At 34.5% G+C, this 24805-nt stretch overlaps 6 protein-coding genes across 10 annotated transcripts; 2 read left to right on the forward strand and 4 right to left on the reverse strand.

Moving 5' to 3' along the window:
* The first annotated feature begins 6974 nt into the window (after positions 1-6974).
* alc (5'-AMP-activated protein kinase subunit beta-1) lies at positions 6975-8261 on the forward strand. Its single transcript, XM_090180046.1, has 2 exons — positions 6975-7078; positions 7203-8261. The coding sequence occupies exon 2, from the start codon at positions 7283-7285 to the stop codon at positions 8105-8107; it is 825 nt and encodes a 274-aa protein (XP_090036172.1). The 5' UTR covers positions 6975-7078; positions 7203-7282; the 3' UTR covers positions 8108-8261.
* On the reverse strand, positions 8242-13163 carry LOC149941474 (mitogen-activated protein kinase 14-like). 5 transcript variants are annotated; one of them, XM_090180043.1, is made up of 11 exons: positions 12929-13163; positions 12677-12806; positions 12480-12538; positions 12289-12400; positions 12198-12227; positions 11769-11931; positions 11632-11703; positions 10662-10741; positions 10373-10451; positions 10125-10298; positions 8242-8459 (listed from the first exon to the last, which is right to left on the reverse strand). In XM_090180043.1, the coding sequence occupies exons 1-11, from the start codon at positions 13033-13035 to the stop codon at positions 8350-8352; spliced, it is 1116 nt and encodes a 371-aa protein (XP_090036169.1). In that variant the 5' UTR covers positions 13036-13163; the 3' UTR covers positions 8242-8349. The 5 variants fall into 5 exon arrangements, with proteins under 5 accessions (XP_090036169.1, XP_090036168.1, XP_090036167.1 ...); XM_090180042.1 differs by lacking the exon at positions 10662-10741 and adding an exon at positions 10968-11047 and having other exon boundaries at positions 12929-13162; XM_090180041.1 differs by lacking the exon at positions 10662-10741 and adding an exon at positions 11208-11287 and having other exon boundaries at positions 12929-13162.
* A 363-nt stretch (positions 13164-13526) lies between these two features.
* On the reverse strand, positions 13527-14842 carry Mlc-c (Myosin light chain cytoplasmic). The gene is made up of 2 exons (XM_090177542.1): positions 14614-14842; positions 13527-14409 (listed from the first exon to the last, which is right to left on the reverse strand). Exon 2 carries the CDS (start codon positions 14405-14407, stop codon positions 13964-13966), a length of 444 nt encoding a protein of 147 aa, XP_090033668.1. The 5' UTR covers positions 14408-14409; positions 14614-14842; the 3' UTR covers positions 13527-13963.
* Positions 14843-15325: 483 nt separating this feature from the next.
* On the reverse strand, positions 15326-16073 carry LOC149941476 (histone H2B). Its single transcript, XM_090176910.1, has 2 exons — positions 15915-16073; positions 15326-15849 (listed from the first exon to the last, which is right to left on the reverse strand). Exons 1-2 carry the CDS (start codon positions 15996-15998, stop codon positions 15559-15561), a joined length of 375 nt encoding a protein of 124 aa, XP_090033036.1. The 5' UTR covers positions 15999-16073; the 3' UTR covers positions 15326-15558.
* Positions 16074-20095: 4022 nt separating this feature from the next.
* Positions 20096-20916, forward strand: LOC149941477 (histone H2B). The gene is made up of 2 exons (XM_090180186.1): positions 20096-20253; positions 20319-20916. The coding sequence occupies exons 1-2, from the start codon at positions 20170-20172 to the stop codon at positions 20607-20609; spliced, it is 375 nt and encodes a 124-aa protein (XP_090036312.1). The 5' UTR covers positions 20096-20169; the 3' UTR covers positions 20610-20916.
* A 1091-nt stretch (positions 20917-22007) lies between these two features.
* On the reverse strand, positions 22008-22672 carry LOC149941478 (histone H2A-like). Its single transcript, XM_090180187.1, has 2 exons — positions 22486-22672; positions 22008-22411 (listed from the first exon to the last, which is right to left on the reverse strand). The coding sequence occupies exons 1-2, from the start codon at positions 22601-22603 to the stop codon at positions 22158-22160; spliced, it is 372 nt and encodes a 123-aa protein (XP_090036313.1). The 5' UTR covers positions 22604-22672; the 3' UTR covers positions 22008-22157.
* Between the last annotated feature and the right edge of the window lie 2133 nt (positions 22673-24805).

The raw sequence follows: 24805 nt of genomic DNA on the forward strand, positions 1-24805 counted from the left end.
ACCCCTCGGTGTTTCCAAGACATTCGCAATCGACTCAAGTTTAGTTTCTATTACACTTGCCTGTTCTTCCGCGAGCTCGTAAGATTTTGCAATAGTTAGGAATTCATCTAATGTAAGAGCTGTTTCTCTCAAGGCCTTCCGTCGTAATGCCGCGGAGACACATGTTTTGATTAGGTGTCCCAGGATTTCTTTCTTCAAATCGTGGAAGTCACAGGAGACAGCGAGTGCTTTTAGGCGAATTGTATACTCATCAATTGTCTCATAATGAAACTGGGTAGCTTGTCGGAACTTAAACTCTTCGACCACTGTGTTTCGGCGAGGTAAGAAATAAGTGTTGAGTGACCGTGTACCAATGACATATTCGTCAAATTGGGGTGCTCCTTGAGCTGCTGGTAGAAGGGCTGATAACTGTATCGTGTCAAAAAGGTCCTGGACTTCAGGTCCCGCGTAGTACAAGAGCATTGACTTTTTCCTATGGGGATCGGCAATAGCAAAAGCATCCAAAAAAATATCAAACCGCTTAAGCCACTTTTCCCAGCGAAGGCCGACGTCATCCCGGGATTCTTGGATGGAAAATGGTGGTACGTTTGGTGGTGGAAAAGCCATAGTTTGTGGAAGTGGTCCCCAATCTCCGTCGCCAATTTAATGTTTTCTTGCGTTAGGCTTAACGAGATTTATTCCGTTAAAATAAAATGCACCCGTGTAGTTCGATTATTTATTAACGACTGCTCTTTTTAATTCTCTAAGCGCGCTCGTGATATTTCACGTTTTTAATAGTTCGCGTATTTCGAATCTTTACAAAGTTTAAAACACGGAATACCAAAGATAGTATACACCTATTTACGAAGTCGGCCATTTCATTACAGTCCATTATAAAAGGGTGTATAACTACGGCTACCAATAAACCTGTAAACCTGTAAACCTAATTTAAAATAGTACAGGCAAGGAGGCCTGCACGTGCTCATCAGCTCGAGACGTCGCGTGCACTTGACCGCGTGAAGCGGCCTTGCATGCGCTATTCGAAATCAGACCTGTAATAAAATGGCAGCTCTCACAAATAAGGATATAAAAGAGTGTATATGTATACATATTTATATATATATATAGAGGACACTACAGTAACCTCCCCACCACCCCTGTAGCAAATTAGAGTCGGGCCGACGTCGGCAAAAGGTACTAAACACTTAAGTCGGCCAACGGTCGGCCGACCTTTGGATTTAGGGTCCAAATGTCCTAGGGGTAAAAGGGTCGGCCGACTACAAAACGTCGACTCTTTACCGCCTTTTAATAGACCTAAGAACCGACTGCGAAACGACGTCATCCCGACTTAGAATGTACTGGATAATTACGTCGAAACGACTTACTTTTTGATATTTTAAGTGACTGAAAATGACCAAATAAAACCGTAAATATAGCTATATAAATAGCTTTATATATGTATGTAGTTGGTCAAGTCCCATGAACGGGAGTGAAACAATGAGTTTATTTCCGTCAATCGGAAAGCTCTTGAATCTAGAATACAGAGTTCTAGAGTTTCTTCGGGCTTCGTAAAAGTAACGAATATATCTTCATTAATAATATCTTAGCCTAACATATTTAGCTATACGAATGTAACCTACTTGAGCTGAGAGATTTTTAATAAGGAAACATTCTCAGATTGAATATATAATCTTTTTCGAAAAAATATAATACAGAAAGGAAGTTATTTTAAACATATTTCAATTTGTTTTATTAAATCGCCAAAGTTTCACAGTTTTGAATGATTAATTGGCAAAGCGCAACCTTAAATCGACCCTTTGTGCCACAGGGGTAATAATTAAATGTAAGGTCTATTTTAAGTAGGATAATGGTCGGCATACCGACCATAAATAGTCCCAAAAAAGGATTTACGGTTTTAGTGTCGAAAAACGTTCGGACGTTTTTAGGTCGGCATTTGGTCGTCGACTATAAAGCGACTTTTCGACCGTACCCCGACCCTAAAACGACTTCATGTGCTACAGGGGCACCGTCCGAAGAGATGATGAGTTTTACCGTGGCAATATCCCTGGAAGTGTACGTTGAGAGCGGAAGGGCATGAATGCCCTTGCGTATCAGTGCACAAGCCCTGGGTGTAGCAGAGTTATAATCATAGAATATATTACCTGCATTTTGGAGGCCAAGTATCTTGCCATTGGCAGTCCTTGGCTCCTGTATGAGAGCGACATCAAAGCTCTCCTTGGCAAACCTTCTGCAGAGTACAGCAGAGGCTGCCTTGCCGTGGTGCAGATTAATCTGCAGCACCTTCAAACTCATGTTTAGGTGGGTTTAACTTGGTTGCTGGCCAGTTCTACCAAGCCGTACCCAGTGGTAGATGTGGAGGCCAAATCACTAGCACCGTCCCGACTAGCGTCCCCAGCCTGCCCCCCTGTTGCTCCCTCCGTATGAGCAGCCTCCTTGATCTCGTCGATATCCGAAAAGTCAATAGCCTTAAGGTCCTCTGCGAGAGTTTCCTCCCCAGATTCCCCAGTGGCTAGAATATCGTCTTCCATCTCCGACACCTCAGATTGTTCCAAATCCGGCGATGGGCCATCCAGGCTGGTCGGGTCCTTCCAGTTGTCCGTGCTAAGATCAAGGAGTATCTTGAAGAAACCCCTGTCTAAGCCGGTTTCAGCTCTAAGACCTGCTTCCCTGATGGCCTTGACCGACTCTCCATCCATCTGAAAAATCCAGCGGATGGCAGTCGGGACCTCAGACTTGTTGACAATCTTCCAGCATTGCGTATTAAGCGCGCTGTTGAAAGTCTCCAGTCTGCGAAGAAGGACGTTAGCGTCCTTCGTGTACACATCCTTGGTGCTGAAGGTGACCTTGAATGGTTTCGGAGACCTGAGACTGGGAGTCCGGAGTTTCATTCCCCCTTGGTCTCTTGCCTTGCAAAGGAGGGGGTCTTCCTTGTTGGATTCCGCCTTTGGTTTTTATTGAGGGACGTTTCCCCATCGATCTCTTGCTTCGCCAGCTGGGTCTCTATTTGGAGACAGTCCCCCTTGCTTAAGGGTGGGTTCTTTCGAACCCTCCCCTTGTTTTGGGTTTGGTCCTTTTCCTCCCCCTGCTTTGGGTCGGGTCTTTTCGAACCCTTGCCCGGTTTTGTTTTGTTTTTTTTTTGTGTTTCCATTTTGGTCCCACGAGAAAAGAGGAAAGTAAAAGGTCAGCGCCCTTAATCCTCTGTCCGGGCGGAAGGCTAATTACAACGGGGTTTCGCCTGGTTCCCCGAGGGGATCGTTCATGATACCGTATTTCGCTTCCCCGGTACCACTCAGCCCTCAGCACGATACCTTACACCTTGGCTTAAGGAAGAAGCAAGGCCTTAGTTGGCCAGCATGGAGGGTTGCCCCTGTTACTCCCTTCCACCACGAAGAGGTACAAGGTTGCAGTTTATGGAAGGGCATTTGTAACCATACAATAAACCTAATTAGAAAACTATCAAAGTAATAAAAACCCGAGGGTAAGCTCACTCCAATGATTATTAGGACACCCTCGTATGATTAAAGCATGATTAGATTAAAATTAAATCTGTAGCTTTGGCTATACAAAGAATTAAAATGATTAAATCATGATTAAATTTTTAATCATGATTATTAGGACACCCTGTAACAAAGTGATCTGCCCCTCATAAAAACCATAAAATATTTTTACAATTATTTAGGATGGTATAGAAATAAATACTCAAACATTTATGTATTATATCTAAAAATTATAATATAAATAAATAGTATATAATGAATAATATAATTAAATAGTACTGATAGTATATAATGAATAATATAATTAAATAGTACTGATAGTATATAATGAATAATATAATTAAATAGTACTGATAGTATATAATGAATAATATAATTAAATAGTACTGATAGTATATAATGAATAATATAATTAAATAGTACTGATAGTATATAATGAATAATATAATTAAATAGTACTGATAGTATATAATGAATAATATAATTAAATAGTACTGATAGTATATAATGAATAATATAATTAAATAGTACTGATAGTATATAATGAATAATATAATTAAATAATACTGATAGTATATAATGAATAATATAATTAAATAGTACTGATAGTATATAATGAATAATATAATTAAATAGTGTATAATATATAATGAATAATATAATTAAATAGTGTATAATATATAATGAATAATATAATTAAATAGTGTATAATATATAATGAATAATATAATTAAATAGTGTATAATATATAATGAATAATATAATTAAATAGTGTATAATATTATAATGAATAATATAATTAAATAGTGCATAATATATAATGAATAATATAATTAAATAGTGTATAATATTATAATGAATAATATAATTAAATAGTGTATAATATATAATGAATAGTTTATGATATAAATAAATAGTATATATATAACCATGAATTTATTCATTTTAAAATGAATAAATTCATGATATAACGAAGTCTCTGAATTTTTTTCTCTATGGAAATGTTATACAGAGGCATACTTATGAGTGATTATGTGCAAATATATATTAAATCATTAATAATGTAAAGAATAACTATAATATATTTATTTGCAAAAAAACACCACGAAGCTAGGATAGCTTATATGTAGCGGTAAGTCCATACAGTAGGTATATACTAAATAATATTAATAAAAAGGGAGAAAAGGAAGGAATAAATATATAAAACAATAACAATAGGTATATTACAGGGAACTATGTTCCTATGTTAAAAGATGTTCACGCACAAAAATTTTGAATTAATTAATTTCATATTGTATATTAGGTTAAAAATAAATACGTAATTATAATTCACCATAAATAAATATTAAAACATTTTTCCCTAATAATAATGTGCTTGAGCCGCTACCTGATTATTTTGCTTTTGACAGACACCCATGTATAAAAATAAGCTACCCTAAAAATGTGAGTCGCCCACGTATGACGTTAAACTCTCTCTCGGAGCCGTTTCGGAAAATCGTTGAAAACCCGTATATTGAATGAGTCCCCCTTGATATATTCCAATAAATAAAGCTTATTATTTCGAAGAAAACAAGCCGGCCCAGGCCGTAATATTAGTTCCACATCAGTGTATTCGAATGGGCAAAGCCATACACCCTTAGTAGACACAGGTAGGCAAACTAATACAAAGCTTTTGAGGCTTTGTGATTTCTTATCGTTGGATATATAAATTGCCACCCTAAGTGAAAGGGTGGATGCCGCCCAAAATCAGGAGACCCGGGTGGGCAAACTAATATAAAAACTGCTGAGCCCATGTGATTTCCTATAGTTAGATATACTATTTACCATCCTATGTTAAAGAGAGGCCACCGCCCACCCTCAGGATACATGGGTGGGCAAACCAATTCATAAGCTGTTGAGGTCATTTATTGACTTAACTTGCAAGGTAATTTGACAAAAAGCTATATTTTAAATTTCGATCTATTTGTGGTAGAGCTATAAACGGGTAGTCTTTACGTGAACTTGTAAGTTAATATACCTAAGTTTTGCGAATGGTATACGGCAAAGATTATCGTAATAAAAATTTACCTTCATAGATATAAAACTACATATGCCCGAATGCCCCTAGTTTTTGGATGAGTATGGGAGTCCAATAATTAATAATGGCGGTACGTAAGTGTGTGAAGGGAAATAGAGTCTTCAATGCTTTAACTTTTTAAGCGTACGCGTGTTCTTAATAATATAATACCTTCTCCCGATAGTGACTTCAATTTATAATTGTTTCTCTATGGTTCTATTGCTTTTATTACCCAAAAGGAAGTTCGTCAGTGTGGATTGAACTCGTAGTTTGTCTTGAACCTTTTGTTTGGTGTAACGAGTGATGAAGTTTTTTAATGTCTCTTGTTGATTTATTTAAATAAGAAAATAAGTATCTCATTGTGGGGCTTTTAGAGCATTTATAAGTACATATGGGGAAGAGGGCATTTAAAATTATACGGAGTTTTTGACTGTGAGTTCGAATCCCAGTTTCGCCAAAACTGCAAATTACTTTCGCAGCGCCATCTGCCGTGTCGTTGCTTTCCACACCAAACAAACAAACAAACACACAACACTTAACGACAATCCGTCCATAGCAATAGTCCCACTTCGATATATATATATCTCGATGTGGAACTAAAAAGTTTCATAAGCGCAGGATCTCTGGAAATATCAACGAGTTTATTTTCCAAATCACGATGCACTAGTGCCATCTACTACAGATTCTTGTAATTTTCGACTTTTAATTTTCCATTTTATTCTATTTTGAATCTTGCGCGCATGGTGGGAAGGTTTCCAGTGTTGAAAATAAGCTTTTTAAAAGTACTGGTCAATATGACCTACTTAAAAAATAAATTAACTGGTCATGACCACCCTTTTCTGCCCCACCTATCTTTCTCCCCCCCTTTTTATTTAACCATTGAAAGTGAATTGTTAATAGCGATTAGGAACTATAATGAATTTTATTTATCACAAACCAAAAGGCTTTGATATTTATCACATTTCTTAAGGAACTTTAAAAAATATTTCATTATCTTCTTGTTCTTTGAATAAAAACAGTTTTACTCCTTTTAGTTTCTAAAAGTCATAAAGAAATTCCAATGTGTTCTATGCTTATTTTCTTAAACATATTCTTAATGATTGATCTAGATGTTTCGCATTTAGTTCGACGAATCTCACTGATTGCAGCAGAAGAACGTCAAATTGCATTACTGCCAGATGCCACGAAATACGCTCAATTTAGGAGTCAAAATCCGCAATTTCATAGGCTGTGAGAAACTGAGAGCGCAACGCTTTTATCATTTTCTCTTTTTGGTATAGAATTATTCTTTCAATTAAAAATAAACTGGCCATTATGACCAGTGAACCCCCCCAGATTCTATTTAATTATTTATAATCTTGTTATTCAGTTATTCTGCCCCCTCCCTCTCGAGTCTCGATACACTCTCCCCATCTAGGATCAAAATATTTCCAAATAAAAAAAATTATGATCATGGCTAGTTTGGCTACTTGACTGAGAAAAACGTTTATTTAAAATTTTCGGCGTGGCTTGACACCTAATCCTGGTAAATATATAACCAAATTTGATAATTAAAGCACCTGCCTCCCATTTCCTTATCCTTTTGAGGGTTCAATTTTAAATGTATTCTCCTTGTTTTTGGAAATTCCTTCTGTCCTACTTTTATCAAGGCCTATGCTGCAGCATCAAGTGGGTGGAGGTAAACAACTAAAGTTTAGTTACTAAACACTTAAAATCTAAAGCCCAAGACATGGGGAATACTGGTGGTAAAAGAGACCGAGCTTATTCCTCGGATACAGAAGGAACACCTTCATCGCCTGGTCGCGAAGACAAAGTATTTGAATTTACCGCCAGTAACAAACGTAAAATCACAGCTCAGTCTTCACTAGAAGATGGAGAAGATTTTTCTAACTCATTTAAAGAGAAAGGAGATGGAGAAATGAGGCCGAGATCTATGATTACACCCGGAACCACGCTCAATGAAAATGCGTTACCAACTGTTTTTAAATGGGAAGGAGGGGGTAAAGAAGTTTGTATAAGTGGTACATTTACTGACTGGAAACCAATTCCCATGGTTCGCAGTCACGGTGACTTTGTTTTGATCCTTGAAGTACCTGAAGGAAATCACCAGTACAAATTTTACGTTGATGGCCAATGGGTACATGATCCGAGTGAACCGATAATAGATAACGATATGGGTACGAAAAACAACATAATCCAAGTCAAGAAATCAGATTTTGAAGTTTTCGAAGCGCTAGCTGTGGATAGTGTAAATTCGGGAAGTGGCTCTCAGAGCTTATCAGGATCTCCATCCGGAGATTATTCCCAAGAAGTGCCACAACGTAAACCTTACGAAAAATTACCAGGCCCTCCAATTTTACCACCTCAACTGTTGCAGGTCATCTTAAACAAAGATGTACCTCTGACATGTGAACCAACGCTTCTTCCTGAGCCAAACCATGTCATGTTGAATCACCTATACGCACTGTCCATCAAAGATGGTGTTATGGTGCTCAGTGCCACGCATCGTTACCGAAAGAAATATGTCACCACATTGTTATATAAACCAATTTAAATATTGGTTTAAATTTAAGATTAAATTTAAAGAGAAACGTTTTTATTGCTAATATATATTGAAGTGGATACCTTATACTGTTAGATTTTTGGTATAAGTATGTATTGTTGTAAGATAAATAAAACTTACCCTCCTTATCTCGAACACATAAAAAAGATAATTATTTCAATTGAATTTATACACTACATATAAAAATGACTAAAGTGATGCCAGTTGTTATAAATTGAATGAAAATAACAGGTTTATCTCAGTCTTAGGTTAGCGGAGAAGTTCTGAGCTAATTTAGACAAGCCAGCGTCTATTTGCCTGAACTTGGGTTCTTCGAACATTATTACTTCTTTATGAAGTTTCACTGTTAAATAAAAAATGCAATAATTGAAAGCTGAAATAAGGTGTTTAGTTGATTGAGGTGATTAATTAAACTTGTACAACTAAGCTTTTAATCATTTATTTTAAACTAAATTATCGTGAATAAAACACTTTTGCAACATTATTAAAATATTTATCCGCTGTACAAGTAGGGCTTTATTTTTATCATTTCTTATTATAAGATAAATTTTGTCTCTATGTTTAATTATTGCGTGTGGGAAAAGTTATTCTAATTCCTTAATATATGTACATAGTTTGTAATTTTTAAGTACCTATCTTCAAGAGGGTACGGAAAAATTTTCTGGTATTATTTTGGCAACAATGTTTTGAACTATTTCTAGAAAACCAAAAATTATTTTTCAAGCACTGCAAAATATCTAAATATAGGTTTTTTTTTGGAAGAAAACTTAGAAGAGACAGCTCACGAGGTATCACAAACTGTGTAGAAAAATAACATATAAATTCATTTAATTTGTTAATCTGCCTGATGAAGAATTAAATAGTTTTGTTCTAATTTTAAGGATGAGGTATGCCTAAATTAAAAATGTTTATCGTGATCAATTTCTACTTAACTTTTCCTATAAAATTAGAGCTTTCCACAATTTTCATTTTAAAATTAAGTGTCAGGTTATTTTGCTATATAAACACTAAAGGTTTAAGTAAAATCTTACTATATAGTAAGAGGCAAAGCTTTAAAAAATATTTGACCCAAAAGTTAGTTGAAATAGGCGTGAAAATTTCAATAAAAAAGGGTTAAGACAAGCACGTAAAAACGGATAATAAAAAAATTATAAAACTACTTAATGATACATGTATAAAACCAGTAGACGCTGCGTGTAATGTTTCATCTCTACGATAGGTACAATCCCTTCTTGACTCTAACCCAATTAAAACAAAGTATAATTTAAAATAAATTTAAAATTTCCAATAACTATACTTTACTGGAGATGTTTTAAATTGCGTATTATGAAAGTAAATAAGGGTCAGAATTGCCTGAGATATGGGCAAGTTTTTAAACAGTTTTCAAACCAAAGGCTTTTTATACATAGCATTGTGGATTACCAATAATACCAGCTAATGAAATTGCAAAAGAAAATAGGCATTACATTACCCTTAATTACACTGAAAGCGTCATTTCATTATCAAAACGATCAAATTAAAATTCCCCATTCTGCCATTTTTATACACTACGCTACAATCGATCTACGAGTTTTCTAAGAACTGGAAGAGTCCATTTTCCAGCGCTTCCAGAGTTTTTATATTCAATCCAAATCAAATGGATCATTATTAACAATAATACAGATTGTAACCCTTATTAGTCAAACGTTAAATGTCTGATCTCAAAAATCAAAATGATAGAAACTAAGTTTAGTTTCCCCGTGAAAACAACGAAAGGGTGGGAGGGGAAAGAAAAGTTGGCTAAAACTTTCTAATTTAAGTTGTCTTGAGCCGACAATGATGGTTGGAAGGCGGAAACTTCTTGATAAACAAGCCCTAAAACAATGCAAATAAGGTTGAATCAGGGGATGGAAATACAAAGAGGGCTAGTTCGCCAAACTATAAATAAAAGAACTCTTCCATTCCTTGTTTTTTACCCAATACCAGTATACAACACCTTACTCTCACAAGAAATAAATATTCAACTCGCCTTTCCATTCAGCAACCGTGAGATCTCTGCTTTCAAAAGATTCGTCGTAAGGTTCTGCTTCCGGTTCATCTGTTGGGTCAGAGTATTGGGCTATATAAGGATGCGCTAATGCTTGGGTTGCGGTAGGCCGTTTATCAGCGTCCAGCTCTAACATTTTTTCTAGAAGGTCAATTGCTAAAAAGAGAAAAACAATGAATATTTAAGACCATTTATTAACAACCAATAAAACAAATAATAAATTAACCCACCGTGAGGATTGGCACCGTGGAAAACTTCAGTGAAATTTTTTCTTTGCATTACTGGCAATGATTTAATATAATTGCGGGCCTAAAAAATTATAAATATCAATTTAACTATACAAAGTACTCAATTTTTTTTTAAATGTAATTTTTAAACCCTCGGCATAGCAACCAAATTGCATAATACGCCACCAAAGGCCACAATTTTTTTTTATTCGCAATATTTCTCTGTGACATATTAATTTTAGGCTACTATTGACTCAATTTAAGTGGCCATAAAATTTAAACTATCGCCAACCTCGGAGCTCGTGACTTTGTGTAAAAACTCTTCATCTGGGGTACCACAAAGCACCATGATACGCATCAGCTGATCTATATCTATGGCAATTGGTTAAGGCACACAAGGGTTTTGTTAAAAGCTCAGCCAGTTAGACAAATTCAAATACAGGATAAATTATGTAGTTAGGATTTTAGTTTGGGTAGAAAATTACTAAGAGTACATAGTTAAAATACTAAATATTAGTGTAGAGCGATTAATAGCAATCAATCGGAGTTAAATGATGTCACTGAGATGAAACCTTAATTGGGGGTGTAAAAAAAATACCTCATCGCTAGTCATTTTGTCCAATAATGATTTATCAGGGGTTCCAACTAGAGCCATAGTACGAGTAAGTTGGTCTATGTCTGAGTATTTATAAGGATTACGAGAATGAGACTAACATCAACGTTTTATGTCTTATGAATATTTATCACAAAGAAAACAATAACAAACAGAAAAAAAACACAGCATGCTTTGTCAAAAAAAAATTAAACAAATCAAAGGAATAAAAAATAAAAAACTCACACTATCACTGGTTATTTTCTGTAAAAAGTCCTCAGAAGGAGTGCCTAAAAGCTTCATAATCAAATTCAGCTGGTGGATATCTAGTATATTGTAAAGGACGGTGACATGCTAACATGCTCATCTTCAACAAAAAAAATATTAACCATGCATTCAATTATTTAATAAAAATTATGGTCAAGGTTCATCTGACAAGTCTTTTAAATAGAGAAGATTGATAAACTAGGCAATTAATTATTATCAGGTGACATTCCCTTACAAAAATTAAAAATTCACACTTTAAAAAACTCAGTTTAAACACTGGTCTAAAATTTTATGATGTTAAATAACAAGGGATTAATTAAAACATGCTCAAAGATTTAAATAAAATTGAAATACCTTAACCTTATGTGGTTTGAGGTATAAGTACTAATTAAAAAAAGGATACGATCTGTGCCGGGAAAAAGTGTTCTAGAAGTCAAAAGTTCAGCCATTATACATCCGACGGACCAGATGTCAACTGTATTTCAGATAGAAATTAAATGTCGGCAATTGCCAAAATTCACAATGTTTCGTTATAATTACCGGTTTGATTATAATGCATCCAATTTAACATAATTTCAGGTGCTCGGTACCATCTTGTTGCTACATAACCGGTCATTTCAACCTCAGCATGCCTAGCTAATCCAAAATCTAAAATTTTTAACTCGCAATCTTCATTGACAGCTATATTACTGGGCTTTAAATCCTTAAATAAATGATAAACATGAAAAGTAGTCAGTTTTTATTCAACTTTCCTCAGTGCTGCGTTGCACCTTAGAACAGCTCACGCTACCCCGCGTGAAACAGAGCTTCTTCAAGCCTTAAACTCTGCGTATAAATAACCCACTTTGCACTTTGAATTCACCTCCTGCTCATTTGCTTTTCCCCCAAAACTTAAAATACACGCGAGAGTTACGGGGAAGAATGGGCTGGTTCAATGGGCAACGTAGCACCCTGCATATATTGCCATACTCTGTGTATGATTCCAGCTGAATGTATGTACTACAAGAAAAAATAAATTATTATTTACTTAGTGAGCGTATAACTTAAATATATTCACTACCTTCAATCCTCTAAGGATCTGGTAAACAAGGAACTGAACATGTTCATCACTTAATCTTTGAGTTCTGACAATACTATTTAGATCTGCACCCATTAGGTGGTTCACCAGATAACTGTTTGGCACATGGTAAAAGAAATTGTTATTTTTAGAGACCACGGGGAATCTTGTTTAACAAAGACCAGAAGACTTACACATCTTTAAAATCATCTAATGTTGTGGATGGACTAAACACATCGAGTAAACCTATAACCTATATTATAAACAATTGATTTTAAAATTTATAAACAAATTACAGTCATTGCACATCTGCAACCTTGGGAAAAGTTATTTATAGTTCTCAAAAACGTTTAAATAAGGCTCCCAAAGCTGCTATAATATAAGGTCTTACATTTTCATGATTCATGTGCTTGAGCAGACGGAGTTCTCGATAAGTGCGCTTAGCATGGATAGCTGATTGAAAAGGACGAGCTAATTTCTTAATAGCAACTTTAATTGACTTTACGGAATCAATAGCAGAGCTTAATTATGAAAATTAAAATAAGAGAACAGCCATGTCTATATAAATCTATTACTAATGATCTTAATGAAGGTGGGCACCGGTAAAAGGAAAAGATTTTTTTTTTAAAAGGAAAAAAATTACCAGACTTGGCCATACGCCCCGGAACCAACTGGCGATAAGTTTTGATATCTTTCGGGCACCTCCCAAACTGTCTTGTTCAATTCGACTTTTACAAAACCAGACCTCATTTTCCGTTTTATATTAAAGCTGTTAAACTGAAACAAATTTAAACATTTACTTTCCTACGCTAATTTCATACTTCTCACGACCTTCCCAAACGCCAATACTCGTGAGTCTTGAAACTAAAAATGTCTTTGATCAAGGCTTAACCGTTGGCCAACCACAAAAGCTTTTGTAGATCACGTGGTAGTTTATTTCACATTCTATATGATAGATGGCTGCAGTGCACCCATTTCAGAATTTTCGACGGGGGAAAAAATAACAATTTTTTTTCGAAATAACTAGCATTATTTATTGGAGTACCTTTTTCCCTATTTGGGTTCAACAAGTACAAAAGCCCTTGTATTAAAAATTACCATTTAATTATCTATGTTATATTCTTAATTTTTGATATTATAATATTATATTCTTAATTTTTGATATTATAATATTATATTCTTAATTTTTGATATTATACTATGAAGGTTACACTCTGGATCTTTTGCAAAAAATAACAGAATAAAATCTAAATCTTTATTTTTCTTCACATACATGGTTACCTACAATTTTGATAGCACACCAAATTATACCCTTTCATATCATTATTAAAAATAACATTGTGCATTTCATACTATAATTATTCTGTAAAGACCCTTAAAAAATTCATTGTTCCCAAAATCGCAATTACTTGTAAAACAAAACACTTTAAACTGCTCATAACAATTTACACGTAACAGGAATGTTATTAATCGGGTCTTTACAGGACTTGGACATCAAAATGGGTAGAAATGTTGGTATTCTTTTAAAAAATATTAATAACAGGATTAAAAAATAAAGCTTTTAATATAAATTTTTCAAGCAAATTCAAATTTATAGAACTGAAACTTCAATGCCAATTAAATATAATATACAAAATTAGGAAGAATCTATTAAGCACGTACAAAATAAACAATAATTTTAGCCACTCATAACCATTCTAACAAAATCCTCATAATGAACATTTCCTTGAGAATCTTCCTGGCCAGCCAATAGTTGTTCAACTTCATCATCCGTTAGCTTCTCACCTAATGTAGTAAGTAAATGCCGTAGTTCAGCTGAACTGATGTAGCCATTTCCATCTTTATCAAAGTGTCGTAGACCCTCAATAAAGTCTTCGGCTGTGTCTGTACTTCGATTTTTGCTAATTGTTTGCAAGATTGGCAAGAAAACTTCAAACCCTATCCTGTCATCAGATTTTAGTTGGTGGCAACATTTCTTGACTTCAGCCTCAGTAGGGTTTTGGCCCAAAGCTCTTAACACATCTCCTAATTGAGATATACTAATTTTTCCATCTCCACGGTTGTCAAAAAGGGAGAATGCTTCTTGATATTCAGCTATTTGATCTTCTGAGAATCCAGCCATTTCTATAAACAAATAACTACGTAAATAAAACGCCTGTGAGGTGTCCTCAAAAATTACAATACAAAATGTATATATTATTTAAGTATCATCGAAGTGGTCTCTTTCAATAAACCGTTAAGCCTTGGCACAAATGTCATACTTAAAATTGAAGTATCAACTGAAGTTATTTAACTATTCATTATTAATCTGATGAAAATGATACTCACCTATAATCGGGAAAATGATCGAAGTCGAATGTTGGAAGACTATCGAGTATACTACTTAATGCCCTAAATGCCAAACACGCGTCTGAAAGTTCTTTCTAATTTCGAAGGGCGGGGCATAAATTACTCAGGGAGGGAGGGTAAATGAAATTCCAAAAAATTCCTTCTATGGCGAGTGGTGACTGAGCATTTCGAAATCAAACCCTAATGCCTAAAAAAAAGTTATTCCTGTGCCTTAATTTTGCCCTAGATAAGAGTATCGAATTTTTAGTTAGCAACAAAGGAAAAGTCTTTGAGAGATAGAGGGATACGTTAAAAAATTTGTAATTTCTAGGAATACCTACACAAGTGTACGATTATTAACTTATGATACCTACCATAGAAATGAAAGCTAAATATCCAATAAACTTCTCCTCGCTATTTTCAAAGCGCGTGAGAAAACTTTCAAATTACTTAAAATGTGAAATATGCCATATAAATTAATCTTGTAAAAATTGGTCAGTAAGTTAACCCCCTCCTCCCGGATATACACACTAAACCGTTAATGTATTTCTAAAATATAATTTAGGAATATGGTGTGCTTATATTAAATTTCAATCCAACGCCAAGTGAATACCTATAGTATCTCATTATCATGATAGTCAAATTAATGCTATTACTTTCGCTAAAAGCACTTAAATTGTTAATTTTTAAACTTATGTCATTGAAAAGAAATAATTTATTAAAAATATTTTTTAATCATCTTTATGCTTGAAAATATTTACAATACATTAACTTATGTATTAAAAAGATGCATTATGTACAATGTTGCAAGTTCTTTGAAACGCTTGATTACTTTTTATCCAAAGTAACCATTATGACAATACATTAAAATGAGACCTTTAAACAAAATGGGGGTGGCCCTTAAAAGGGCCGTTTTTTTATGAACTTTTCACTGATGGAAAGAGTTTATTTAGAGCTGGTATATTTGGTGACGGCTTTGGTTCCTTCCGACACCGCGTGCTTGGCAAGTTCACCGGGCAAAAGGAGACGGACAGCGGTCTGGATCTCCCGACTGGTGATGGTTGACCTCTTGTTGTAGTGGGCCAAACGAGAGGCTTCGGCGGCGATTCTTTCGAAGATGTCATTGACGAAAGAGTTCATGATGGACATGGCCTTAGAGGAGATACCAGTGTCGGGATGGACCTGTTTCAAGACCTTGTAGATGTAGATCGAGAAAGATTCCTTCCTTTTCTTATGCTGGAATTTAAAGAGAGGAATAAGTTCACAATTCAAATTTTATAGAAAATTTAATTTAATTATACCCTTTTCTTCTTGTCACCGGCTCTAACGGCTTTTTGGGCCTTTCCGGACTTCTTTACAGCTTTACCAGATGCTTGAGGAGGCATTTTAATACTTTTGCGAGACGAGTCTTTACAGAACGAGAGCAAGAGAGTTTGTGATGAGATGAAAGCGCCGGGGATAGCTTTTATAGTCGAGTAGTTCTTTCCCCCTCGGATTGGGCTGCAACAGCTTCAATGAGGTCCGCGCTCTTCAAAATTCCCCTTTGTCCTTCTCAATCTCATAAAATGGCGGGAAATATTTAAAATATCTTTGTTTCTGACCAAGCTCGGAATTGTTACCCAGTTTTAGGATCAATGGGGTTAGTAAAGTTGACAAGAATTCTTGCGATAACTTTATTTAAAAAGCAGAGCCAGCAGACTATCAAGAAAACCCGAAATATTTTACGAATAAGCTAAAGTTTTGGCTTCTAAAAATAAGCTTTAAGATAGACTGATATCTAGAAATAATATTCAAATGGTATAAAATAGTAAAATTCTGCCATATCTAATGGAATTTTCCCTAAAATTAATTCAAACTGTAATATTTCTATAATAATTTAAGTAGCTGCCTATTCCTACGCAAATTACTCTATAGACAAATAACCCAGGTAAAACGTAGATATAATGGAAAGCGATTCGTTATTTGGAATATAACATTGATGTTTTTAGCCGACAAAATAAGAAAATATAATTTAACGCTAATCGAGGTATTACAAAATTCACTATATGTTAGGGTATAATAACTTGGTAAATAAGGCGACTAAATAAAAACAAAAATAGAAGTAGTGTCACGTGAACTATTGTGATACTAAAGTAATTATTCAAACAAGGATAAATTTACTAACTTAGCGAAGCTACATGTACTTACATTATCCATGAGTGAAATGTATTCAGTGTATTAATAATTTCTGAAGTAAATAAAATATTTGTATTTCTTACAAGGAAAGTATCCAATTCTCTATAGAGTAGTAGCACTCTGTAGCTTTGGCCATGGCCGCCATTGTGGGCGCGAATTTTTTATGAGTAGGAAAAAGCATTGGTGACGTTGTGTGACGTAGCACTGCCATTACTCTATACTGTCAATGTTACACGTTTAAAGAGTGAAATTACGCAAGCTCCCGCAGATATCTCAAAGTACGTTTCGGGATAAAATAAATGCGAAATAACATGCAGGGCCCCCAGAGGTCCTATAAAATCCTATATTTTCAAAAATGCCCTATAAAATCCTATATTTTTGGCAAAATCCCCAAAAAGTCCTATAATTTTGATATTTTGCCCATTTCAAATCCCGCCACTCAGATAAATTGCTATAGGATAAATTCATACTAGTCTATACTTCTGTTATTGTATATTTTTGGGATAAAGTGGTAGTTACTATTTTTAAGTGAAAATCAAAGATTTATTTCATTAAATATAGATTTTGTTTTTAAATGCATAAAGTTAGTAAATAAAATGGGATATATCATGAGTAATACCACTTATGCATATATAGAGTAGTATCACTCTGTAGCTTTGGGCCATTTTGAGGGCAGTTTTTTATCTATAGGAAAAATCATGGGTGACGTCGACATACGTCACGCCGATATTACTCTATAATCCTATAAAATCAAATAATTTTAAGAAACTAGTCCTATAAAGTCCTGTATTTTTAGAAATATAAATCTTTTTTCCTATAAAAAATTGAAGATTTGAGTGGGGGCCCTGGACATGCATTACACTAATACACGGGAAGATATTGTCTATAAATCTCTACAAAGAGTAATTTTAACATTTTACATCCTCAAGCAGAGTATGCTTGCGCGATTTTGCTGGGAAATCGAGCCTTTAAATTAATTATTTATATTTCTTAGATGGATCCTACTCTCGTAAGATATCTAATAAACTCGAGGGGCTGATCACTCCGCGTAATCGGTGTACAGAGCCGTACCTTTGACTGTACTAATGGGACTACGCGTAATCTTTGAAGTCCCTGCCTTTGGCAGTGCTAATCTAAGTGTAATCCGGTGTACAGACTTTCTAAGAGTGGTTAGCCCCTCGAATAAACTCCTGATGATTCGAAAAACGACTACATGTATATTCTAGAATAATAATGATTTTCATTTAAAAGGGTTATAAAGTTATTATATTTTATAAAAAGATCTAGTATAATGGTTTTGTGCTTTGACCGTATTTGCAATGACATTTCTGCGAGCGAAGTTATCACTACATCTGGGCTTCTAGCCAATAGTCGTAGTCGATAATTCAAAATAACGGTCAAAAACGCCGCCGATCAGTTTAGTAAAATATTTTCGGCGGTGTAATCGTCGGCCATTTTCGGTATGGAGATACAGGCCGAAAGGCAGGCAAGGCTGCGAGCTTTGGAATTTTTGGATAGACCGAAAACGGCCAACTCTCTCAAATGTTTTCGTTTTCAAAAAGAAAATTTTGCGCCGTAGCTATCGACTAAGACTATAATACCCAAAAATATATGGGAATTATACGATACCAATTTCAAAATTATAGGTCTAAATTATTAATTTTAAGGAGTTATGTAGGATTTAAATATAGAAATTATCAAATTTTATAGCGTTTATTTAAAAGAAGTCATAATTAACACTGTCAGACAGATCAGAAAATTCAAAACCTTTTAAAATCTGCTCATTTAATGATTTAGAATTTATGCAAGGATCATTGCTTTTAAGAAAAATGATAAATTCAATATATTTCTTGTTGGTGTGTAAATCTTTGAGAAATTGTATCTGTGGGGTTTTATTTGAATGTGTAAAAAAATATTGGAAATATAGGATAACAAAACCTTGGCCTTCATGTTTAAAGGTTTATTACGTCACTGTCTCTTACTACACGCCTAGAAGCGCGTTATAGAGTCGCAAGGAATTTCGAATTTTCTAGCGCCCATGCAAATCGTGCGTGTAAGATTATACTAAAATGTGAGTACTTTTCACCTGTTCTCGGACTAAAGGTGTACTCTTTTATTCCTAAAAATAATTATTCGACTGTTCCGGGGCAAAGAAGGATTTTAGGGCTACCCTTTTTACTCCTTCTAAAAAGGAGGTGTAAGGAAAGTAAACTGATAAAATCGTCTGCTTAGCGACTCGAACTATTCGCCACCACAGAATCGGTGTAAAATGACGTCATACGGTTACTCTTACCTTACTCTGAAATCCCAGTACAAGCGAAAAGTATCCACCTAATAAAGCTCTGTCTTAAGACGTATAAGAAACATTTTATACCCTTTTTACATTTTCCTACCAATAGACCCATAACAAAAGAGGGGCCGCAGACGAGGCTTAAGTGAGACCTTTGGACGGAACATCCTGTTTGTGACGTTTTGAACCACGTGACCGCCATTGAAATATACAGGCGGAAGTAAGGAAACGGATGTTCCGTCCAAATGCTGAGTTGCCAGGTAAAAATGTTAATTTTCGGCCCCCCAACTTTCATCATGGGTCTATATATCTATTTATCTATCTATTATGGGATCCCTGCTACATAATTTTGCATACCGAATAATTTATATGCCCAATTTCTGTAACAATAAAATTATAATAGGTGGTTTCTTCTCGCCTTTTCTGGGATTTCAGAGTAGGTTTTATGGTGGCGAATAGTTCAAGTCGGAGGAAAACGTTTTACCAAAATCGCTACATGTGGCCATTTTAGTAGATCAATTTTGGATAAGCAGACGATTTGATCAGGGCTCCCGGACCCAGAGTTACTATAATTCCTATAATTTCAATATGCTCCTATAATTTCCTATTTCCTCAAAATTGTTCGTATAAATTCCTATTTTTAGCTAAAATGTTCCTATAAATTCCTATATTTTCTAGGAAATTTCCTATAATTCCTATAATATTTAAAAAAAAAATCGCTGGGAGCCCTGGTTTATTCTCTCTATCCCTGCTTTTGAGGACGAGTAGAACGAGTAGACCTAATATTCCGTCACAAGCGAATAGGTTATGGGGCATAGTAAATTTAATCCCGCAACAGGCGAATAAATAGTTTCAGGGTAAAAAGAGTGCACTTTTTAGTCGAAGAACAGGCGAAAAGAACAGGCCTAGTATTTCCCGCCATTCATTTGAACGGCGATAAGGACGTCATCGCGCGGACCTCGTTGAAGCTGTTGCAGCCCAATCCGAGGGGGAAAGAACTACTCGACTATAAAAGCGATTCCCGCGTTTCTGTTTCATCACAAACTCTCTAGCTATCGTTCTAAATAGACTTATATCGCTATAATTTTGAAATGCCTCCTCAAGCATCTGGTAAAGCTGTAAAGAAGTCCGGAAAGGCCCAAAAAGCCGTTAGAGCCGGTGACAAGAAGAAAAGGGTATAAATAAATTAAATTTTCTATAAAATTTGAATTGTGAACTTATTCCTCTCTTTAAATTCCAGCATAAGAAAAGGAAGGAATCTTTCTCGATCTACATCTACAAGGTCTTGAAACAGGTCCATCCCGACACTGGTATCTCCTCTAAGGCCATGTCAATCATGAACTCTTTCGTCAATGACATCTTCGAAAGAATCGCCGCCGAAGCCTCTCGTTTGGCCCACTACAACAAGAGGTCAACCATCACCAGTCGGGAGATCCAGACCGCTGTCCGTCTCCTTTTGCCCGGCGAACTTGCCAAGCACGCGGTGTCGGAAGGAACCAAAGCCGTCACCAAATATACCAGCTCTAAATAAACTCTTTCCATCAATGAAAAGTTTATTAAAAACGGCCCTTTTAAGGGCCACCCCCATTTTGTTTAAAGGTCTCATTTTTAATGTATTGTCTTACTTTTGATAAAAAGTAATCATTGGTGATGAGGATCTGATACGTAAGTGTACATAAACCACGTTTTAATATTTTATAAATGTATTGTACATCAAAGTAATCAAGGGTGATGAAGACTTCATGCATATTGTACAAAAACCACGTTTTAATATCTAGTAAAATGTAATGTACATAATAATTCCGACCATTAACGGGTAATAAAACATTTTTTATTTATCCTATTTGATAATTTTACAATAATACCTCAGCTGCACTTATTTAACTGAAATTGTTCGCAACTCTCTGGGGCAAAACCTAGAAAAACGGAGTTTTGAAAGTGGTTTGCAATGGTTAGAAAATTTCTTAGGTAACCTGTGGGAGAAAACTGCCCTGCCATAAGCTATCTGAAATTATACCTTTATCATGGACTAATTAATTAGTCCATGCCTTTATAAACTTTAAACAAAACTATAGCGATTAAACCCAAAATGTGGTGTATACATAATCAATTTATCGATTAAACTAACTTTACAATTTTACTTTTGAAAATGTTCAAAATTAAATTAATTGGTCACTGGAAAAACAATATAATAATGTTAATATCTTACCTTTTTAGAGCAGTTTGTAGAATACCGTTTTTCAATTAGACAAATCAATTTGAACAACTGACGGATTTTGAATTGACGATTTAGCACGCGACACTACAGGTACATGTCTTCGGCACGCAGCCTTCTTTGCGTGCTTTTTTGACCATAACATGTAGAGGTATTTTCACGCGCAAAATGAATTTTAAAAGCCGTCAATTCAGGTAAGATTCCGATTTAGAGGAGTAAAGAATGTAAAAGAGGACAGAGCATGCTGAAGTTAGTGAATTAAATTCAGATTTATTTTAATTATATGGTCTATTGAAATGTTTACTATAGGGCAATTTAAAAGCATTCATACAGGGTAAATAGAATGAAAACCAACTCAATTACCAAATTAAAATTTTAAGGCTTCCAAATTCTTACTATTTTTGGCGCTATAAAATCAAATATACTAAGAGTGAAACGAGCTATCAAGAGTGAAATTTTTTTAATTAAGTAAAACAATGATGTAAGAACATTACCATTATTTTACTTTTCTATGATCATTGGTGGCTTCTTGTTTAAACTAGAATTTTGTTCCGGTTGATAATATAATTTAAATTTCTTTTAACCTACATAATTTCAGCATGAAATTGAGAGATTAATGCCCACTTATTAAGAGTTCTTTTATAGGCTTGTTCAGTCTTTACTAACCTAATAGTCTCGGAATTAAGCTAAAATAGTACCTTATAAATAAAAAACTTGTTTTAAAATTTCAATATGAAATAAGCCCTTTATCACGGTTTTAATTAGCCGTAATTGTGATGATACATTTAATGAGAATCCATTAGATTCAAAATGTGGGTGGCCCTAAAAAGGGCCGTTTTTTTAAATGTTCATGTAGATGAAAATTTATTTCTTTTCAGTCTTCTTTGGCAAGAGGACAGCTTGAATGTTAGGCAAGACACCACCCTGGGCAATGGTGACTCCCGAAAGCAGTTTGTTCAACTCTTCGTCATTCCTGATGGCAAGTTGCAAATGTCTTGGAATAATACGAGTCTTTTTGTTGTCACGGGCAGCGTTACCGGCCAACTCAAGAACTTCAGCGGCTAAGTATTCGAGAACTGCAGCCAAATATACAGGTGCACCAGCTCCAACACGCTCAGCTGATAATTAAAATAAAATGTAAATGAGATTAGTCTTAGGATAAAATTGAAAGATCATAGATTTAAACACATACCGTAATTTCCTTTACGCAAGAGACGATGAATACGACCGACTGGGAACTGAAGTCCGGCACGAGATGACCTGGTCTTCGACTTTGCCTTGACTTTGCCTCCTTTACCACGACCAGACATGATTGAAATTTAGGGAGAATTTAAACGTACAACCTCACCGCAATGGAGAGAGAGTTTTGTGGATGTTTTGGGGGCGACCGCTGAATTTATAGTCGCAAAATTCCTTCCCCCTGGATTGTACTGCAACAGCTTCTCTTCGGCTCGCGTGATAACGTCATGTGACAGTTCCGTTAAGACGCGGGGATTTCGAATAAAAAACGGTTGGAAACAAATTCAAATATGAATTAATAATATAATTCATTAGATATTATTTTATATACTTAATTCATTATTTAATAAAAATTTTCGTTCAATTCAGACAAAAATATTTTTTGAGAAAACGACGAATATAAAATCTCATTGGAAGTTTTTAATATTTACTAAATAAAATTTACTCAGTTCCAGATATAGAAAGTTGATTACTTGTTAATTCTAGGAATAATGAAGCGTGAAGTAAAGTATAAAACACATGTCACAATGAAACGCATAAAATCCCAAAAACAAGGTTTAAGAAATATTGTCATAAATGTGTAAAACGTATTATTTTAAATGTTACCATGAACATTCAAATTAAATAACTTTCATTTGGGAATTTGAGGTGCTGTAGCTTTTTGGAAAACACATTTAACTCTAATTTAAATTTAGTAAATTTTGTAAGTGATTCCCTCGTTTGGACAATACTAAACAACAGACCAAAATTTCCGACTTTAAAAAGTATTAAGAAAAATATATAAACATTTTCTGGTTAAAATAAAAGGAATATTCCCTAAACATAATATGGTTTTCCAAGAAAAAAATATAAGTTATTTTCTGTTTTAGAATTTGACGTATAAAATATAAGAGGCAGAAAACTCTAAGATTTTAAATTTTTAGTCAAACTCCTGGTTCAAAAATTGATTACTATCACCAAAAAAGCGACCATTATAAACATAATATGTGATACGTCACTTTATAAAAATATATTTTATTTGGTCCGACATTTGTACAAATATCGTACACTTTAGAGGAAAATAATTTTATAAATTTTAAAATGAACTGGAAAATCCAGAAATCTGGGTAAAATCATATCTAAAATCTCAAAATCAGGTTAATAAAACCAGAAATCAACTCTCTAAGATCTTAAAATCAATTCCTGGTTTTTGATTCTAAATCCCGTACGCAAAATTTTCAATGTCGGGCCCGACCCACGTCCAACATAGTCTATCCCGATTTATAACAGGAACGTTTTCATTTGATACATTCGTGGTGTTAACTACTTAGTTCAAACTCTTCTTATAATTAATTTGTCAAAATAACATCATTTCTAAATCAATAACCCCGTTGTATGACCGATCTGGAAATTAACATAACTATTAGTTCTCGGCTTGAAATTTGAAGGAGGTTCCCAAATATGGAGTACGTTATTCGGAACTATTGTAAGATGTCATTAGGAGAGAAGAAATAAACCTTAACAACAATTGCAAGTACACTATAAAACTCTAATTATAATAACGCACCTTTTAATTTTTTTAATTATAATTAAAGTTTTTATAGTGTACTTGCAATCGTTGTTAAGGTTTATATCTTCTCTCCTAATGAGGATCCCAAATCCTACTAAGGCGAGAAACTAATTACTCCGCGTAATGGGTGTACTAAAGTTTTAGTTATTACGTAATACTCATTACAGATTTAGTATTACCAAAGGCTGTACTCAGATTCATACGCTGCAGTAATCGGGGTTCATATTAACCGTCGTACATGTACTAAGGGACTTCACAATATTAAAATTATAGGAAACTTAAGACGGTTAGCTTTTTATACCCTTACAATTGAAATTTTTTAGAGAGAGGGTGGATTAGAATGCTTCGGTTTCGTTAAAAATATAAAATGCACCCAAAACCCTTCTAAACAAAAATATAAACAAAAATATAAAATGCACCCAAAACCCTCCTAAACAAAAATATAAAATGCACCCAAAACCCTTCTAAACAAAAATATAAAATGCACCCAAAACCCTTCTAAACAAAAATATAAACAAAATATAAACAAAAATATAAAATGCACCCAAAACCCTCCTAAACAAAAATATAAAATGCACCCAAAACCCTTCTAAACAAAAATATAAACAAAAATATAAAATGCACCCAAAACCCTTCTAAACAAAAATATAAAATGCACCCAAAACCCTTCTAAACAAAAATATAAACAAAAATATAAAATGCACCCAAAACCCTCCTAAACAAA

This window comes from Leiobunum rupestre, chromosome 6 (genome assembly GCF_980474605.1).
Source record: "Leiobunum rupestre chromosome 6, qqLeiRupe1.1.hap1, whole genome shotgun sequence".
Lineage (NCBI taxonomy): Eukaryota > Metazoa > Arthropoda > Arachnida > Opiliones > Sclerosomatidae > Leiobunum > Leiobunum rupestre.

What these genes read in the sequence shown, in the direction of transcription:
- LOC149941474 (XM_090180043.1), bottom strand. Translation starts at nt 13,035, where the DNA reads ATGAGGTCTGGTTTTGTAAAAGTCGAATTGAACAAGACAGTTTGGGAG. An exon ending in CAGCTGGAATCATACACAGA is followed by an intron (nt 11,932 to 12,197) that starts GTATGGCAATAT and finishes CATTTATTTAAG; the next exon opens with GATTTAAAGCCCAGTAATAT. An exon ending in ACTTTTTCCCGGCACAGATC is followed by an intron (nt 10,742 to 11,631) that starts GTATCCTTTTTT and finishes CAATTGCCATAG; the next exon opens with ATATAGATCAGCTGATGCGT.
- alc (XM_090180046.1), top strand. Translation starts at nt 7,283, where the DNA reads ATGGGGAATACTGGTGGTAAAAGAGACCGAGCTTATTCCTCGGATACA.
- LOC149941477 (XM_090180186.1), top strand. Translation starts at nt 20,170, where the DNA reads ATGCCTCCTCAAGCATCTGGTAAAGCTGTAAAGAAGTCCGGAAAGGCC. An exon ending in CCGGTGACAAGAAGAAAAGG is followed by an intron (nt 20,254 to 20,318) that starts GTATAAATAAAT and finishes TTTAAATTCCAG; the next exon opens with CATAAGAAAAGGAAGGAATC.
- LOC149941476 (XM_090176910.1), bottom strand. Translation starts at nt 15,998, where the DNA reads ATGCCTCCTCAAGCATCTGGTAAAGCTGTAAAGAAGTCCGGAAAGGCC. An exon ending in CCGGTGACAAGAAGAAAAGG is followed by an intron (nt 15,850 to 15,914) that starts GTATAATTAAAT and finishes TTTAAATTCCAG; the next exon opens with CATAAGAAAAGGAAGGAATC.
- Mlc-c (XM_090177542.1), bottom strand. Translation starts at nt 14,407, where the DNA reads ATGGCTGGATTCTCAGAAGATCAAATAGCTGAATATCAAGAAGCATTC.
- LOC149941478 (XM_090180187.1), bottom strand. Translation starts at nt 22,603, where the DNA reads ATGTCTGGTCGTGGTAAAGGAGGCAAAGTCAAGGCAAAGTCGAAGACC. An exon ending in CTTGCGTAAAGGAAATTACG is followed by an intron (nt 22,412 to 22,485) that starts GTATGTGTTTAA and finishes TTTAATTATCAG; the next exon opens with CTGAGCGTGTTGGAGCTGGT.